The sequence below is a fragment of the Odocoileus virginianus genome, chromosome 6 (genome assembly GCF_023699985.2).
Source record: "Odocoileus virginianus isolate 20LAN1187 ecotype Illinois chromosome 6, Ovbor_1.2, whole genome shotgun sequence".
Taxonomy (NCBI): Eukaryota; Metazoa; Chordata; class Mammalia; order Artiodactyla; family Cervidae; genus Odocoileus; species Odocoileus virginianus.
The window spans coordinates 46,291,995-46,311,298 of NC_069679.1; the positions used below are offsets into that span (position 1 = coordinate 46,291,995).

Below are 19,304 nucleotides of genomic sequence, written 5' to 3' on the forward strand. Positions count from 1 at the left end.
AGAGACATTACTTTGCTAACAAAGTCCATCTAGTCAAGGCTATGGTTTTTCCAGTAGTCATGTATGGATGTGAGAGTTGGACTGTGAAGAAAGCTGAGTGCTGAAGAATTGATGCTTTTGAACTGTGGTGTTGGAGAAGACTCTTGAAAGTCCTTTGGCTTGCAAGGAGAGCCAACCAGTCCATCCTAAAGGAAATCAGTCCTGAATATTCATTGGAAGGACTGATGCTGAAGCTGAAACTCCAATACTTTGGCCACCTGATGTGAAGAACTGTCTCATTTGAAAAGACCCTGAAACTGGGAAAGACTGAAGGTGTGAGGAGAAGGGGACGACAGAGGATGACATGGTTGGATGGCATCACCGACTCAATGGACATGAGTTTGAGTAAACTCTGGGAGTTGGTGATGGACAGGGAGGCCTGGCGTGCTGCAGTCCATGAGGTCGCAAAGAGGCAGAAACGACTAAGCGACTGAACCGAACTGAGGCAAGGCAGAGTGGGGAAAGACTTGTGAAGCACAGAGCTTTGGGGCGCCCGAAATTCTGTGTGTCCACGGCGCAGACACGTAGGAGGAATGCGGAACTCAGCGAGTCTGGGGAAGTGGAAATAGGCAAGTTCTTGGATCCAAAGGAACGGACCACAATAGGCAGGCGGGGCGGGGAGAGGCGGTTATACGTTTAAACTACAGTTCCCAGGAAGCATTAGGCAGACGGATGTGAGGTTAGGCGCGAGCCGCGACCTTTGAAGGCAAGAAGGAAGTGCTTGGGCGTCGCAGAACTGGAGAAGCGGAGGAAGGTAGGCGAGGGCGCGGCGCTGGAGAGACGGCGGCGGCGGCGGCGGCGGGCCGCGGTGGTGGCCGCCCGCCGGGCGCGGCGGGCCTGCGTGTCGTCATAAGGCGGCGGCCATTTTCGGGGGCGGTGGCGGCCCGGGCGGGCGCCCGGGGAGCGGGCGGGAGGCGGGCGGGCCTGCGACGGCGGGGTGGTCGGGCGGCGTCGGCCACCCGGTAATCGCTTCTCTTCTCGGCCTCTCGTCCGTAGAGGGAGCAGTATGTCTGCAGAAGTCCCCGAGGCAGCCTCCGCGGAGGAGCAGAAGGTGAGTGTGCGCGCGTAGCGGGCCGGGGAGCCGTCGCTGCCGGGAACCCGGCCTGGCGGCGGCCTGGTCCCGCCTGGAGCCGAGGGGCGCGGCCGCAGCCAGCCCGGCGCCGGTGCAGAGCGGGTGTGCAGCCCGCCCTCCCCTGGGCAGGCCCGTCACTCCCTAGTCGGCGGTCCGCAGGAGCTCGGGTAGTTAGCGCCGGCCTGGTGCCGAGTTGAGTGTTCGCGTTTGAAAAGTGCTTTTTAACGCCTCGGTGTCTCGGGATTTTCCTTAACCACTCATCTTTTCATTAGTGCCTGGAACCTTGTACGTGGAGCGTAAGGTTTCCCATGGGCTGCTGACTTAGGAACCTTTGTTTTTCCCTCGAATAACTAACTCTCCAACTACTTGTATTGTCTGCGCGCTTTTCACTTCAAAGGCGGTATCTCCTGTTTGGGCGGTGACTTAGACCTAGGTTGGAATTTCAGATCCAGTCATCGTTGGCCATGTAACCTTGGTCAGTTGCTGAACTCTTCTGGCTTTAGTCTCATCCGTAAAGTAATAGTAAGTCCTTGCTTGATACTGTTGTGAGGCTTAAACGCGCTGGGTAACTTTGTGCTTTGGCTCAGCGTGTGCTTAGAAATGTGAGCCAGTGGGATTCGCATATGACTAAAAATTGGGATGTATTTTTTTCTTTTTAACCGATTTAGTTGATCACTTTTTTGTGTGTGGAAACCTGGGGACATTTTGTAAATTCACTTGTAATATCTTGCTGGTGTAAAGAAATGTGCCACGAATCTGTGTGATTCAAATTACGAACATAAAGGCTTTATATTTGTATAGGCTAGCGCTTGCTTCTTCCACCGTAATTATTAAAGAATCAGAGGGCATTATCATAGATGGGATTTGGTCTAATACTTGGATTTTGTAAGGACTTCTGCTTAAGGTTGGCTTCCCTGGTGGCTCAGACGGTAAAGCGTCTGTCTGCAATGCAGGAGACCCGGGTTCGATCCCTGGGTTGGGAAGATACCCTGGAGAAGGAAATGGCAGCCCACTCCAGTATTCCTGCCTGGAAAATGCCATGGACGGCGGAGCCTGGTAGGCTGCTGTCCATGGGGTCGCTAAGAGTCAGACACGACTGAGCGACTTAACTTCACTTCTTCTGCTTAAGGTTACAGCCATGCCCCTAATGAGGCTGGAAATTTGATTAGTGTTCTAAACCCATTCCATATGTTCTTTACCATATTAACTTTTCCTGAATTGGATGGTTTTGTTATGATATTACTTGTAAAGTAACTGGAGAAAAAGCGTAAATAATAGGCCAAGTCACTACATTATTTGAAAATAGTCCAATGAAAATTTTGTTGGGTATTTTTCACACTTTGATAAAAATTGAACTTGAGAAAATACAGAGAAGTATATGTATCATATATATATACCATATATATATAAAGATTGCAATCATTTATCATGGTGTTCATTATTTCTTTAGGATTTACAAACCCAAATAAAATGGTCAAGCCACATCCCTGCTGTCTTGTCTTAAACACTAAATCAACCCCAGTTTCAACTGCTAATGTATAGTAATATGCTATGTAATTTTCCTTTATGAGATTTGCTAGTATGTTCTCAAAGCGTGGAGTGCTGATTTTTGCGTTGTAAATGTTTTCACTTGGGACAGCCTAATATTATGGCTCTTAACAAGATTATGGCTATCCTGAATGTTTTCTTTTTGTGTCTACATTAAAATTTTAATTCAGGTTCTCAGTTTTAGAGCTGTTGTCATTAACGCCAGTGTGAGTTAGTAATATAATGTCCCTTCTTGAATTAAGGTTTGGCTGTAGATGTTAAGTGCCCGTAGCATGGGTCCAGTCCCTAAACAGGAGGAGAATGTGCAGAGTCACTTCTGTGCTCCTGTGGGCCAAATCACCTGTTTCTTCTCTTTGGAAGAATAGTTAGATGACCTCAAAAAAATTAGATTATTGTCTGTGTACCCAGTTGACCTTGCAATTAAAGCCAGAGTAAGTCAGCTAAAATATTTTTATAGTTTTATGGTACGTTAGCCTATTGCCTCTGAAAAATTAAAATGAAGAGATGAGCCTGGCATGGAGTCACTATCTAATCTGAATTATTAATTCAGTGTGGCATTTTTTTTTTTTTGCTGAAACTGAATTTCTAGTATATTGAGAATATGGTAGCAGTTGTTAAAGTGCAGGAGATTTTTGAGTTTGGCAAGTTAACACTCTTCTGGACCATATGATCCTTCAGTTCTCCTTTTGTAAGAGTAGGCTGTGGTCTTAGGTACCTCATTCACATTTTAAATTCAGCTCTATTCTTTTTTCATTATTCTGGGCAAATGGAGTAGTAAATGAAAGCTCTGCAAAGAAGTACCACAGAGGTGCTTAAATGTAAGATGGTGATTCAGATACCCTAGAATATGCTTATATTGTTCTTTAGATGATCAGTGATGTGAAACCAAAACATATTAGCAGAGACCTCATGGATCCATCAGTCATCCAATTTGAGTAACAGTAAGCTGAGACAGGCATGCAGTCTGATCCTGGGGGTAAGAAGGGGCATGTGGAGATTTAAAACACATAATTCTGTAGTGAGCATCTTAAGCTTGGGCCCCTCCTTTATTTATCTTTTCTCCCATAGCCCCTAGCATAGCACCTGGCATTACTCTGAAAATGTTGGTAAAATGAATTTTTCTCCACACTTTCCGGTTGAACCCATTGTCAAAGCACTACACCTATACAAATGGCACTGCTAGTACTGCAGTTAGAAAAAAGAGGCTAGACCATGGTAATATAAAAAATCTTAGCTTAGACCCAGTTAAATCTGAATGAAAGTAGAGGAATGTTTTTATATATACATATATGTATGTATGTATGTGTGTGTGTATGTGTGCGTGTGTGTGTATATGTGTGTGTGTGTGTGTGTGTGTGTGTGTGTGTGTGTAGTGGCTTTCAGGGCTTCCCAGGTGACTCTAGTGGTAGAGAACCCACCTGCAGTGCAGGAGACCTAAGAGACGAGGGTTCGATCCCTGGGTTGGAAAGATCCACAGGATCAGAGCATGGCAACCCACTCCAGTGTTCTTGCCTGAAGAACCCCGTGGACAGAAGAGCCTGGCAGGCTACAGTCCATAGAGTTGCACAGAGTCTGATACAACTGGAATGACTTAGCATGCACACACACAGTGGCTTTTAATTTTTTAAAAGAAGATCTTAATAGATTCTCTAGAAAACAGTTTCTATTATAACATTCATCAAGTTAAGTTAGTAAGATGTCTTGAAAAAGGCTAACTCGGATACTTTTGACAGTTTACAAAGTATGCTGGCCGATTTCCCTGGCAGTCCAGTGGTTAAGACTGCCCGCTTCCAATGCAGGGGGCATGGGTTTGATCCCTAGTCAGGGAACTAAGATTCTACCTGCCTTGTGGCCAAGAAAAAAAGATTACTGTTAATTTTAAAGAAAACCAGGGAGTTCCCTGGAAGATTAATGGTTAGGATTCCGAGCTTTCACAGTGGAGGCCCAGGTTCAATCCCTGGTCCAGGACTCATCCTGCATGTTGAGCAGTGTGGCCAAAATAAAAGGCATGCGTGGTGCTTTTCTGAGTGGTGAAAGAGGAAGAGAAATATTGTTTAAATTATTTCATTATGTCATCAGTAAAGAGTGAATATAAATTGCCTTCCCATTTTCCAAGTTTTTGAAAAAACTGGTTAATATTGGCATTTTCTGAAACTGTTTTTGACAGTACCTTCGGTAAGCAAAAGGCTCAAGATGCATTCAGTTAGGAGCACAACCTGCTACTCTGGTTTGTGTACAGCCATTGATTCTTAGCAGTCTAGAGGTAAATCTCAGAAAAGTCTTGAAAAGTTTCTTAACTTCTAAAAACCATTTGGAATATATTGTATTTGTTCATTCAGTAGACTTTTATTGGGCATCCATTAAATGCCAGGCATTGGGCAAGCAGCAAGACTTGGTAGAACTACAGAGTTTTTCCATAGAGGTCGATAACAGTATTAGTACCTTCCTGACAGTATACCAAAGGATTTGTTGGCTTTCATTAATCAGTGCATCAGTGAACATACTATTGAGCAGATAGGGAATTTGTTCAAAGTGGTCAGATTTTTATTTGCTGATGTTGCTGTGTAACTTCCCTGCTCAGGGCCAAAGAGTGGTAATAATCATTCAAACTTGTGTCAGTTCCATGACAAACTATAAAATAATCCTTAATTATTTGAATATATGTTTGTGTATACATATATTTGTGTGTGTGTTTACACCTTATGCCCCTGCTACTTATAGAAAGGATAGCTAAAGTATTTCAGTGGAATAGTTCACAAAAATGTAAGTGCCTCACATTAGTAAATGTTAGGCCTTGTGCGAGTTGTAGAGTGTATGATGAAGATTATTTGGGGGCATGTTACTTGTCAAGAGACTAACTATCACTTAAAATATTGTTCTTTAATTTTTGTTTTTTTGTACATCATAAGCATATATCTGTTGCGATATCCTGGATTTCTCTTTCCCTAGTTCATAGGTTAGAGTAGAAGTTTCAAAATTCTAATGATGCTTCTTCCGCCCCTACCCCCAAAGCTATTATCAGCGTATAGAAACGACTTAGCTAAATGCAGTCACTCATTCTAGCGTCTGTTTCTTTAGAGTAGTAAAATTTCTGTGAAGCACAGAGGCTTCCTGGAGAGTAAAGTTTTGAAACCAGATTTGAATTTTTAAGAATACTTTCTTCTTGGTTAAGCTTGTCATTTCCTCTCTGTTAAATTCTTTTTGTTGTATCTGTGTTTTGTATTTCATTCATTTCTTTTTTTTAATTTTCCCCTGTTTTCTTTGGGTTCCGTTCTTTGTCTTAGCTTCTTAAGTTAGACCTAGCTCGTTGAGTTTTAGTTTTCTTTAAGTCCTTAAACACTTGTGTTTTGCAACTTTGGTATGTGTAGAATCTTTATTATCAGTGAGCTCCAAGTATTTGTTCTATTCCTATGATTCCTTTTTAAACCATGAATTACTTAGTAATGTATTTTAGTTTCCAAATGACAGGGAAATAATTGACCTTTTGAAATAATTGACTTTTAACTTCTGAATTGTAGTTGTAGATTGTGGTCTGAATGGAAATGGTTTTGGCCTAATATTTAGTCGGTTTTTCCATTTGTCCTTAAAAAGAATATGTTGGGTGCAGAATTAAAGTCAAGTACCTTGACTCCTTTGTCTTTCTTACCTATCTGTATGAGAAAGAGGTGTTGAAATTTCCTATGCTGATAGTCTTGTCATTTGTTCCCTGTCATCTGACTGATTTATATATTTTGATGCTTTTTTGAAATTAGAGGCATGAACATTAGATCCTCTGTATCCCTAATAAGGCTTTTTGGTATTTTTTTCTCCTTTCTTGTCCTCCCCTCTTTTTTTTCAATTGATTGATTTTCTTCTTCCACTTTACCCCCACTGTTAGTTTGGAAGTTTTATACTTTAGTTCTCTTAAGTTTATTCCCCCTGAAATTTTATCAAGCATCCTTAACTAAACAGATTGTAAAATTAGTATCATAAATCTTTTTCTAAATGAGACACAAACATAGAGTACTTTAAAAACATATATATTTTTACTCTGTCCTTTTTTAGCCTCACATATTAAGATATTAAAATCAGAAAAATGAACCTTTAATTATATTTCAATAAAGCTAGGGAAAATTAGAAAACTGACTCAGTAGACATGCATATATACCAGTTTCTTTGCTAGTTCCTTGTTTATCTCAAAATTTTTGAGGGAGATATTTTCATTCTAGCTGAAATAAATGCTCAAGAATTCCTTTGAAGGATGTCTAGAAATGCAATCACACCAAATTTTGTGTCTTCTGTATTTTTTAATATGATTGTAAGGATAAATTGCCCCAACTCTTTTCATTTCTGTTACAGCTTTTTTATTTTAAATCATTGTGAAATGAAGTATTCACATCAGACACCTCCAGACTCCAGATATTGATGGGGTTTTATAGGAATCAAACTCAGGCATCTGGAGTAGGCCATCAGGTCACTTCTCGTTACCCCTGTGTACACCCCAGTCACCCACAATCCTGCCAGGACCATCCTGGAGGCAAGGTGACCTTTTTTTTTTTTTTGGTAATAGTTCTAGCAAAAGATATACAACAGTTTTATTGCCTTAATTTTACTTGGCAGTTTACCATACATACTTGGTAAAATTGGCAGTTTACGTACATGCTTCTATACTTTGCATTATCTCCTGTCTTTTATATTATGCAAATACTTTCTAGGAAATGTTTCAATAAATTGCTCATTTTACTTGATTTTTTATCAGTGTCCTCTGGAGAACAGAAATCACTGAGGGTATATCAAACAGAAAGTGATACGGTTAGGGGATTAGGTTACAAGGTTAGAGTCGCACAAGAGGGAAAATGCTGTTTCCAGAAGTGAGGAATTTAAAAATCTTTTGACCCTGAGGGAGTGAGCACTATTCAGAACCCAGTGTCCTTGAGCCCCCATCTCATGTAGCGGCTACCATAGCCTCTGATGGTGAGCTTAATGCCCTTCTGCAGAACACACAGGAGCTGCCGCTGTCTGCATATGCGTGGCATCACCAGAAAGAAAATGCCTTTTAATCTGATATAGGTGCCACTGACAGACTCTTAAAGGAATTCCGTCTGGGAAATGTGCTTTCAGGCTTCTGTCGTGATTCAGAAGAGTGTTTAGATAAGGCTAAGTGTGGGCTCAGTGTCCATGGATACAGTCCACTGCCAGATGTATTATTAATTCTCCACAAGCAAGTCTGGACCTATGTCAGAACATTGGTGAACATCCAAGCATTTGAACTTGCTTTTTAATAAGCCCTGAAACTGTCTACATCTGCCAAAGGTTTAAGAATGTTTCTGTATGATCCTTTAAAAGTATTGTAGATGTTTTGATAGTATTGACTACATTTTAAAAATGTAGCTTTGGTCACATCTTGTACCTTCTTGGTGTTAAATGTAGCTGAAATTCTGAATCCAGCCACAAAGTTGCAGCTAGCAGGCACTTGCCGTTGTGCTGTGTGTTGGGAAAGAAAGTTCAAGACTTGCTTTGTTTTTCTAGGACACATTACAGATTTATTGTGAATCTAAATATTTTGAACTGAAGGTGCTATATTGCCCAAAGTATTTTTCAGTAGTAAACTGTTTCAACTTAGTTGAGCTGTTTTATTTAATTGGATATTATATGTAAGTATATGCATAAATGTATTCTTATTAAAATAAGGGAATGCCAGATAAAATGGCATATTGTGTACAGCTTTTATCCTGTGTGTATAAAATGGAGAAACCTGAATAAACACTGGAAACTAAGGAAAGTTAAAGAGTATTTCTTAGATACAGAGAACTGATAAAGAAGTGGAGAGCTCTCATTTCCCAGGCCCAAGAAAGCTGGATGGTTTTAGTGGAAACGTAGGATTCTGTTAACATCCTTTAATTTGAAGGTGCTCGGACTGAAAGGCTGTAATCAGGTTGGAGTCCTTTTCAGCCAGTTTCCAAATTTAGCTTCAACCTATCTAAAAAGCCATTGTACAGTGGAACCCTAGAGTAGGTCCCTCCCAAGTCCACTTCTGAATTAACCACTGTGACTACCTTGGGGCCGTAATAGCGAAGTGAAGCCTCTGTGGTGACCACTCTGTTATACTTAATTAATGTCTCCAGCTTATCTGATGATAAGGCAGAAATCCATATAACTAAAATCACCCTTAAAAAATACTGGTAAAGTCAATGATCACATTGAAGACAGCCCCACATCAATTTTCAGGTCAAGTGATAGTCACTCTTTTGTCTAGTGTTTGAACAGATGGCTGGGCTGGTTCTTCAGCTGATTGCCAGCTGAGGTAGTTGACTCCTTTTGTATGGGCTGAGTTTTGAAACACTGGAATGATAAACAGTATGTTGATATGCTTATACTCTGGGATTGAGACTCTCATGGGAATAGCAGGTTTATATCACACATCGCACACTTAAGCTATCCTTTTTGAATAGAATGACTGGCAGAATCACTGATACTATTTTGAGTCTATGGCTGGGCACACATACATCAAGTGAATGAATGATGTGACCTCTGTAAAAAGAATGAAAATCAAAACACGTAGATGCATGAAATGGTAGCTTTAAGAGAATAGAACACTTGAAACAGAAGGAAGCATACACATAAAAGAAGCCCCAGAGAAAGGATATATTTGACAGCAGCAGCTGTATTCTCAAAATCCTCCCAAGACTAAATATGAGAAGAGGTAACAATGCATGAGGAAGTTGTCGCAGGTGAAAAAAAATATTGACAATCTATAAAGTTGATTCTAAAACATATGAATATACTTTTAAGGAAGGTATATGCAAAAATTACATGAAGTTTCTTCAGTTCCTAGATTAATATGATTACTTGCTGCTTTATAAGATCAGTAGGCTTAGCATATTTATGGATAGCATTTCTGCTTTTTGACTTCATAAATAGCCTGGAAGAATCAAGATGTACAGAGGTGTGTAATTTTGCTGAGCTGGTGTGCAGAAATGAGTCCATTAGCTCGAAAGTGTGCCTTGTCGTTGCCCAGCCTCCACTATCTAGGCAGCGCTATTTTTGTTCATTCTTTCTTCTGCACTACTTGCCATGAAGTGGTAAACACTGCTTTCCTGTAAAATACCATTTCAGGGGATTGCATCAGCAGTCCAGTGGTTAAGACGTCATGCTTCCACTACAGGGGTAGAGGGTTCTATCCCTGGTGGGGAACTAAGATCCCACATGCTGTGTGGCATAGCCAAAAACAAAAAAACAGATGTATCATTCTTGCAAAGAAAGAAGGCTATACCTGGACTAATGTTAAAAGTGAATAGTCTTTAAAATATTGATAGTCCTTGATCAGAAGACATATTTTCAGTACTTTAAAGAATAGGATCTTTGGCATGAACAGTGTTTGCCATTAAATATGGGGAGAGATTAGGCAATAGAATCTAAAGATTGACAGATGGTGTTTCTCTCCTTTAAAAATAACAGGGTCTTATGCATTGAGTTATTCAAGGAAAATGTATCAGGTAAGTAAACTGCTGTTAATTTCTATTAAAGACTCAGAGCTTCCAATTAAACATGATTTTGAATAAGCAGGAGGTTAAAAAGATTTTTTTTATTTTAACATTATTAAGGTAGTTCTCTAAATATGGGCAGAGAGCTGCTGCATTCCATAGAAGGTGAATAACTATAAATGTATTATACATGACCGGAAAGTAATGGCAAGCAAGACTTCACAGCTGAGCTATCTTGGTATTTTTATCCAGTGTGTGGGGTGCATCACAGCTATAATAGAACTATCACATGGATCATTTGAAAAACAAGGCAGATTTTTAAAGCCTCTGTGCTTGGTTTCTTAGTCAGATACTGCATTATTTGGCATTTGACAACAAAAGTCAGAATTCAGATATTTAAAAGGTGGAATTATCTAAAATAACTGAATTGTAATACAGAAGTAATTTATTTAAAATTTATTTCAGGAAATGGAAGATAAAGTGACTAGTCCAGAGAAAGCTGAAGAAGCAAAATTAAAAGCAAGGTATCCTCATCTGGGACAAAAGCCTGGAGGTTCCGATTTTTTAAGGAAACGATTGCAGAAAGGGGTAAGTTCTCATACGTAAATCTTGAACTGTTTATGCCCTGTGAACTGTGTGCTGAAAGAGGCTGTGAAATGGGTGTCTGTATTTATACCTCTGTACCTTACTACCAGATATGTGTGTGTGCACTTTACATGTTGGCTCTAGTTATATGTGGATTATTTTCTCAAATCAAATTGCAAGAGAATATTTTTTCTGGCTTTATTGAGTTATAATTGACACGTAACATTATGTAAGCTAAAGGTGTAGTCTGATAATTTGATACATGTACATACCATGAAATACGTAACATAGTGAGGTTAACTAACACATCTTTCACCTCACATAATTAGCATTTTCTTCTTGTTACGGTGAGAACATTAAAGGTCTACTCTCAAGTATATAATCCAGTATTGTTAACTGGAGTTACCATGTTGTCCATTTTTTAGATCCCTGGAACTTATTCATCTTATAATTAAAAGTTTGTACCCATTAACAGTTATTTCCCCATTTCCCCTACCATTCATCCCCTGGCAACCACTGTTCTACTCTGTTTTCTGTGAGTTTGATGATTTTAGTTCTACATATAAGTGATACCACCTACTAATTGTCTTTCTACAAAAAGAAAATTTTAAAAGTGGCAAAATAGAGAGTGGCATTTTTATATAGCATGAAAGAATGCCATTCACAGTTTTGAAAAATAATATGACAAGGAAGAATTAAGCAATTTAAAAATAAAATCCTTGTTCTGTGAAAAGTCATTGATGGGAAAATCATTACAAAAATGACAGTATTTGTAACACATAAAATGGCTTTTCAAATATACAAGAAAAACATTAAGGTGCCCTAGATAAAGGATTTTAACAGAGGAAGTATTGTTATTAAAACACAGAAAAAATATTTATACAGGATAAAAATCAATGAAATGTAAATCAGAACAATTATTTCTTTGTATTAGTAGCTTTGTAATTAAAAGCAACATCACTGTTCAACAGCAGAGATATATAAGTAAATTATGATAAATCAACAAAATAGGACATTATGTGGCCTTTTAAAAAACATAATTATAAAGACCATAATATAGGGGATAAATAGAAAAAAGCAGAGTGGGAGACATGTTCTACATTCTATGTAAAATGTATTTGTGCCAAGTCTCATTTTGAAATGATACCACCAGATGTGGTTTTAATATGAATTATATAATAATCTTTGATTGTTAAATTACTATTTGAATTTGGGGTTTAACTGATTATTGATGTTTAGGAAGCTTTGTTTTCCTTTGCTGATCTTCAGCACAGCTTACACCAGCAGGCTTTCTTCCAACATTCAGGTTGTTGTCTTTGTCATTTTTCTTTAGTTTCAGCTATTTATGACTTTTAAGTATTTTCAAGTTAGAATTTACATACGCTGTATCTTGGAGTTGGTGTTATAGATGTAAATAGTTGTCAGTAAGAAAATGCCACTTAAATCAAGAAATAATTATGTAAAATTTGAGAAGGGAGCTCTTGAAAAATTTTGTATTTTACCAAAATGTCAGTGAATAAGCACTTTTAGTGAAGTCAAATCTTATATTCAACTATATTATTTCTTACTATGTTGTAAGATTTTTATTTTTCAAAAAATATCTGGTCAGATGGTTTCAGTTTTCTTCTGTTGTAATAGCAAACTTGTAGATTGTCTTAGTATCTTTAACCAGTTTCTTACTCATTTGAGAAGGTCAGTTGCATATCATTTATATTAAGTTTCTTTCTGTTTTATGTACCCAGTGTTACTCAGATACCTATTTTTAGACTTTAAACAATATGAGTTGTGAGGGATATCAAGCAGCAGTCTGTCCCATGTTTTTTATGTTTGTGGAGTTTGTGAGGTTCCCAAAAAACTGAGGATCCTGTTTTAAGAAACATGACCTTAAAATTAAATAGTGTCACGTAGGTGATATATAAACCATATAAATATGGTTTCAAGTTTGGCCCTTAAATTGGGAGTGGGAGAAGGCTCCTTAAAAGATGATACAGAATATGTTGATTTTTTTTTTCCCACTTAAAAGCAAAATTTAAAAATTTAAAGACATGTGATGTTGCCATCTTGAACTGTTTCTTTTCCCATATGAGGAACTTTGATTGATTTTAGTTTTTCTCTAGCCATACTACATAAATTTAATTCCTTTATCTCAAGCAAAGTAGCCTAATTAGTTAAGTGAGAGTCCCTTATGATGAATCTTTGGTTACTATAGAATAGCTATTATGAGAAACTGACTTTACTACATTGGAGGAAATCTGCCTAAAATTTGCACTGTGTGTTAAATTTCTCATTTTGTGCTTTTGACTCTTAAAAAATTTGGCAGGCTGCTTTCTCTTAGAGGCTACTAAACTTAAGAAGTAGCTCACTAATGTAATAAATAGTACATCAGAAATTCTGGGATTCTTTTTTTTTTCACTGCATTCATTTTATTATATTTTTAATTTTTATTGGAGTGTTGTTGATTTATAATGCTGTGTTAGTTTCATGAGTACAGCAAAGTGGATTACACACATGCCTATATCCACTCGTCTTTTTTTTTAGTTTTTTTCCCATTTAGGCCATTACAGAGTATTGAGTAGAGTTCCCTGCGCTGTACAGGAGCTTCTTATTCGTTAGTTGTCTATTCTATAGTAATGTGTATACTACTGTCAGTCCCAGTCTCACAATTTATCCCTCCCCTCACACTACGCTCATTTTAAAACATGCAGAAATGAAGCTGCAGCAGGTCTTCCTGGTCCCAGTTTCCTACTCTTCGTCTCTTGGCCTAACGTTAGGTGCTTATAAAAGGATAGTCCCTGGAGGAAAGCAGCTGATGAGACCTTTTTTTAGGCCACTGAAAAACCTTAAACTAAGCTGTGATTTCCTATTTCCTCCATTTACCACTTGAGTTATCTCTGAAATCTCAAAAAGAGTGTTTATATTTTCCCCCCTTCCCCCTTTGTCCAGGTCCTCATCTCATATCTGGATTATTCTTCTTGCCTATGCTGTGGGCTCTGAGTAGCCACAGCATCTTGTGTATTTGATAATAGTGGATTTAGGTGGCTGTTGTCCATTTTTGTATCTTTTCGTGATTCACAGTGCCTTGTGTAGTATAGCAGGCGTTCAGGAAAGGCCGGCTAAACATGTTAGGTGAAAAGTCGGAACCCGGCAAATTCACCTGTTTTTACTTTGGAACAGACCAGTTTATGTAGATTATCTATATTAAGGTTGATCTTTAGCTCCAGTATTTCTGTTTCAGTGATAAAAGGGTATGGTGTTTACCTATTCATCTCTCCAACTAAAAAGAGTGATTGTTGTACTTAGTGGCTTAGGTGAAAAATGGTGGTATCGAATAGGGTTGTGTATTTTAAGTGATAATTTCTTTTGAGTTTATTTCTTCTATTACCCTAGCATTTATATTTGAACCTTAAATTTTATTTTAGTGAGCTGCTTTAATTCAAATAAATGGGTTAAATCCTCACAGAAAAGTTCATCTTAATTGACAGAATACCAGCATCTATGAATAGTTTTCATAATTGTGAGCTTGATTGAAGGTGGGTGGCACATCCCAAATACAAGTTGGTGAGTTGTATGTGTGTGTTTTTACCCAAAATCATTTAAATAAGATTTTCACATAGGTGTTTACATTAGTAAATGAAAGGCTTGCCTCCCACTCTTAAGTCCAGGGCTCTTCACTCCCAGATAGATTGATTTGGAAGTTGATGTTAATCTTGAGGGTTCCATACTGGAACTAGAATGATGTAAGTAAGCCTGAAGAAGGTGTTCTTGCCTGACTTCTCACTTATTGACTTGGGATAGAATTCACTGTAGAGACATAGCTATTTCGTGTAATTGATGTTTGCTTTTTTCTAAACTTCAGGCTTATTTTATATTGACAGTATAGAGTCATGTTTATATCTTAAATGAGCGTAATTGCGTAAAAACTTTTTAAACTCTAGTCTGAATTCTTCTTTTTTTCCCTTGTAGCAAAAATATTTTGATTCTGGGGATTACAACATGGCTAAAGCAAAAATGAAGAACAAGCAACTTCCTACTGCAACCCCGGATAAGACAGAGGTCACTGGTGACCACATTCCCACTCCACAGGACCTTCCTCAACGGAAACCATCTCTTGTTGCTAGCAAACTGGCTGGCTGATTAAAAAGAGCTGAACTGCATGGATCTTCTAATTCCCATTATTTCTCCTTAATATGTTACTCCTCTGCTTTTTATTTCCTTTTACTCCCTATGTCATTTGAGAGTGATGGCTTTGCAGATAGCGGTAGTGTGTGCTGCTATTGTAAGGGAATATACATGTGTAGAGTTTTTGATTAGTTTAACAGTGCACTGATGAAAAGAACATGTTAGAGCAACATAAAGTAATCTACTTGAAAATAATTGTATATATTACCTAACTCCTAGTATAGGGCTGGATCCAACAAGTAACAAACAAGTTTTGCAGTTTTAATGTTGGCTTTCTTTAATTCATCTTAATTATAGCTTTGTATGTTACTCTTATTTAATATAACCTCTACTGTTGATTTCTTCTGGATTTTCCTTTGGGGTTCTGTAAAACAGAAGTTTAAGACCACAAGTTAGAAGGAAGGTCACGTGTTTCAAACACAACTGAACGGGGCTCCAAGAGATTCGCATCCTGTGCTTGAACTTGAATGGCCTTAAGTCTGTTTCAGCTTTAACGATAGAATTTTACTCGGGCAATATTTGCCCATTCCGGTGTAACTCACGTGACTCTATTGCTTAACAGCTGCTGTTCAAGCTAGTGTTCTTATTCAGTTCTATAGTGTTCAGAATACCTTCTGTCATTGAAGATGTGAAGGAAGTGTGCATGTGCATCGACTGTTGAATTCACTTTTGTGCCATTTTTGTAAATACAATAGTTTTGCACAACCTCTCACAACTGTCTGTATTACTTTCACATATTGAAGAGTAGATAATGTGCCAACCAGAAGCACAAGAGTTCCTACAAAAAACTCTGTATGTCATTAGAGCTTTTGTATAGTAAGAGTAGTTTATAGTCTTGGGGTTATAGAATACCAAACTGAAATCTTTGCTCAGACTGCCATAGACTTAAGCTTTTTCATTTGTTAGTAGTACCCATGACATTCAGTGGCCTTGTGCAAATACGATATGTTGCTTAGGCCTATCTTTTGTCCTATGCAGAATGTTTCATTTTGACTTTTATGAAAATTACTATTCATATAATTTATATAAACTTTTTTAATGTAGAAACTTTTTACTTCCACAGTCAATTTGGGGGACACTAGAATAAATACTTTGCCTCTTGTGGCCCCTCAGTTCTGTGTTTTTTTTTTTTTTTTTTTTGCTTCTTTGACTCAAATTGTGTTGGGCTGTGTGATTCAGCCTGTTCAGAAACATAAGCATCTGTATCTTCACTCTTGAAATTTGCTTTGCTGAATGCTGTATTTTCTAACCCAATAATGACATTTTCCTTATAATTTCTCAGTTGTTAATTAACCACTCTTAATCCTGTGTTATTACTAACTGACAATTGTTTAAATAAAAGGAAATTTATAATAAAACAAGTATTTGAGAAGATTGGCCCAGGAATCTAGTCAGGATGAGCTGAATTTTAAGTAATAATAATAAGCCAAGTGAATTAGACTTGTGACAGTTAGAGCAATTTACAGGATAGGTGGAACAGATAGTACATATTTAGATATTTTGCTTCTATAGATGTCATTTTAATAAAATGTAAGTTTAATTGTATGTGTGGTTTGTCTAGTTAGTAAGAACTTTAATTAACAGACTGCTGGGACAAATCTACTGGTCTTTTAAGAGCTCTTCCCATAAGTTGTGATGCTGTAGCATGATGCAGAGGATCTGTAGCCTGAGATGATAGTGCTTTTTTCTTCTTTGACTTGTGCGGGGCCTCCACCTCTTTTGAATCCAGGCATCTTTTCTGGATCTTGGCTTCATTAGATACTTGCTTTCCTTTGACCCCAAATCACCATAGATGGTGCGTTGAGCATAGCGCCTGCACCTAAAGGCTGCCTGGCACTCTGAGGAAAGCTTGCTGATTATCTTTCTGCTCCAACCACCCCAAAAGAAGAGAACAACAAAATCAATAATGTGCTAATTTGTTACTATAAGGATTGGTGGTTTTAGTTTTAGTTGCTCAGTTGTGTCCAACTCTTGCAACCCCATGGACTATAGCCTGTCAGGCTCCTCTGTCCATAGGGTTTTCCAGGCAAGAGTACTGGAGTGGGTTGCCATTTCCTTCTTCAATTATAAGGATTAGTTATACATAAATAGATTTGTAATGAGAATAAATAAGTTATTCAAAAGCATGTATAATCACTATAGGATTGATTTAAGAATTACAAAATACCCAAAGTAGAATTTTTGTAGTATCTAATGGGGTTTGGGTTTTGTTTTTAATGGCTATTTGCAAGCTGTCACTGTTAAATTCACACACATCAGATTAATCTGAAAAACCGTGTTATTCTTGGTTATGGTAGGACTCCTGCTATGGTTTGCAATAAGTGATGTAATCTCTGCCTGAGTTTTAGTTTGTAAAATAAATACTAATATTAACCTACCTCAAAACTTGTTGAGGATCTGTGAAATACTGAGTAAGTGCCCAAAATAAAATATTGTTGTCTTTTAGTAAATTTCCTCATTAAACCAGCCTGCCTTCTGTAAAGTCACAAATGATTGAAATCTCAGGATTTTCCATCAGAAGAGACCGGTCATGTAGGACTTGTAGGTTTAAGTAATTGCTTAGTCTCCATTATTGGTGCTTGGGATAGAGGTTATACATTTTTGTATTTCTGTTCTGCTTCTTAGCTCAGTTTATTGAAGGTATAGTTGCAGGCTGTTTCACCATTGCTTGAGTGAAGATTTTTGACTAAGATGGGCTTCATCAAACATTTCTATGGTTTCAGAATTGTGATGTGAGAAATGGCCAATTTAAATAATTGTCCTTATTGTAAATGTATGTTGGCATAAACAAGTTGGAGATAAATACTTCATAAAAACCAGCTAAAATAAATTACCTGTTTCATGTCCAGTAGCTCCTATTTGATAGTATAGTTCTTAGAAGCATTTCATTTTTAAAGACTATATCTGAGTAAAACAATTGTAGTTATTGGCATGTTGGGATAGTAAGAATTGTTGGATTGTTTTGATGAACTGGAGGGAGCATGTTTTCAGTCTCTTTACAAGTTACTCAATATTCTTATGCTGCTCACCTGAAAAAAAAAAATGCTTTTAACTGTTCATCAAGGCCTGTGTTTGTTCTTACTTCACTTGGAATTTGTTCCTTGTTTTATTTGATGTAACAGAACTATACCTCTAAATGTTTATTGATACGTTTTACTAAATCAGACAGGTATTCTTTCTCAGTCCAAATTAGTGAAGTCTCATTAACATTGAAATGTGAGCTCTACTTGAACTGTGCCCCAAACTCTCTCTTTGGTGAGTCTGGGGCAGGTATCCTGTAGGAAGGGCATTTCTGAGTGGCAACAAACTTTCTCTGGTGGCCTTGTCACATTTCCCCAACATTCAGACACATTTCTTCCATTTTTCATTTTCCTTTTCCACCTCATTTTCCGTCAGCTCTCCCCCATTCACATCCCTGCCTATTTCTTAAGCCCCGTGATGGCATTCAGTAAATGATATTTAGGTTTGATGAATTATCAGTCCTTTGATATCCTCCCCAATATATCGCAACTGTAGACCCATTTTAAATTTTCTAAAACACTATCCTCATCTGGAAGTGACAGCTTTGAGCCACTGTCCTAATTCTGCAATTCAGCATGCACTGCCAGCCTTCCCCCATGTCCCTTCTCCCCCACCGTATCCCTTCTCCCCCTGACACACCACACCACACCTTATAAAATTGGGATCAAAGAAGTTTCATTCTGGAATTGATAATCTAAGGATAAAAATGCTGATTTTAATCTTTCACTAGTTCCTGCCTTTTAAAGTAGGTAGGCCTATGGGTTTTATTCTGGAAATCACTGGTTGGTCACACCATTAATTATGCTTGTATTATGTTATTTATCAACTAAACAGCATTTGAAAGAAAAATCCAATTCCTTTAATATGCCTTCAGATCTGTTACAGCATCTCGTATTTGTGATGCAATAGAACACTTGCCTGTATTAAAAGGGCCAAAAGTAAATGCCTTTTTTGTTGAACATGTCTATAGAGTTGGCAGTTAATGCTGAAATTTGTCAAGTAGCCCTTCCAAAATTAAACTTGTAAAATACACAAAAAATAAATGTCTACCTAGTATCTATTGATTTTATTTGCTGTTTTTGTCTCATTTAAGTGTTGCATTGTTTTTTGGTATATTTTCTGAAGTTGATCCCTTTAGATTTCAGCTACTGTAATATACAGAAAGAATTTGACTATTATAGTCTTAAATTTTGTTTTGGTTTAAATAACATTTGTTTATGAGTTCCTGGCAGTCTAATTTATATTGGTAGAGACTTTGTAATTAAGGTTAACATGAAATATTTGCAGATTGAGTCTTTTCTACCTCATATATAAAACACTCGAGTACAGTACTGTCAGGAAGGTTTAGGAGACAACCCGAGAAATTGTATGTACATACACTTGACCGCCAACTCTGG

The 19,304-nt window shown here is 37.8% G+C and overlaps 1 protein-coding gene across 5 annotated transcripts; it reads left to right on the plus strand.

The window, feature by feature from the left end:
- Positions 1-568: 568 nt before the first annotated feature.
- ARPP19 (cAMP regulated phosphoprotein 19) lies at positions 569-18,963 on the plus strand. Of its 5 annotated transcripts, XM_020893253.2 has the most exons (4): positions 569-793; positions 1,036-1,090; positions 10,588-10,710; positions 14,671-18,963. In XM_020893253.2, exons 2-4 carry the CDS (start codon positions 1,046-1,048, stop codon positions 14,839-14,841), a joined length of 339 nt encoding a protein of 112 aa, XP_020748912.1. In that variant the 5' UTR covers positions 569-793; positions 1,036-1,045; the 3' UTR covers positions 14,842-18,963. The 5 variants fall into 5 exon arrangements, with proteins under 5 accessions (XP_020748912.1, XP_020748911.1, XP_070325360.1 ...); XM_020893252.2 differs by lacking the exon at positions 569-793 and having other exon boundaries at positions 822-1,090; XM_070469259.1 differs by lacking the exons at positions 569-793; positions 1,036-1,090 and adding an exon at positions 7,164-7,180.
- The last annotated feature ends 341 nt before the right edge of the window (positions 18,964-19,304 follow it).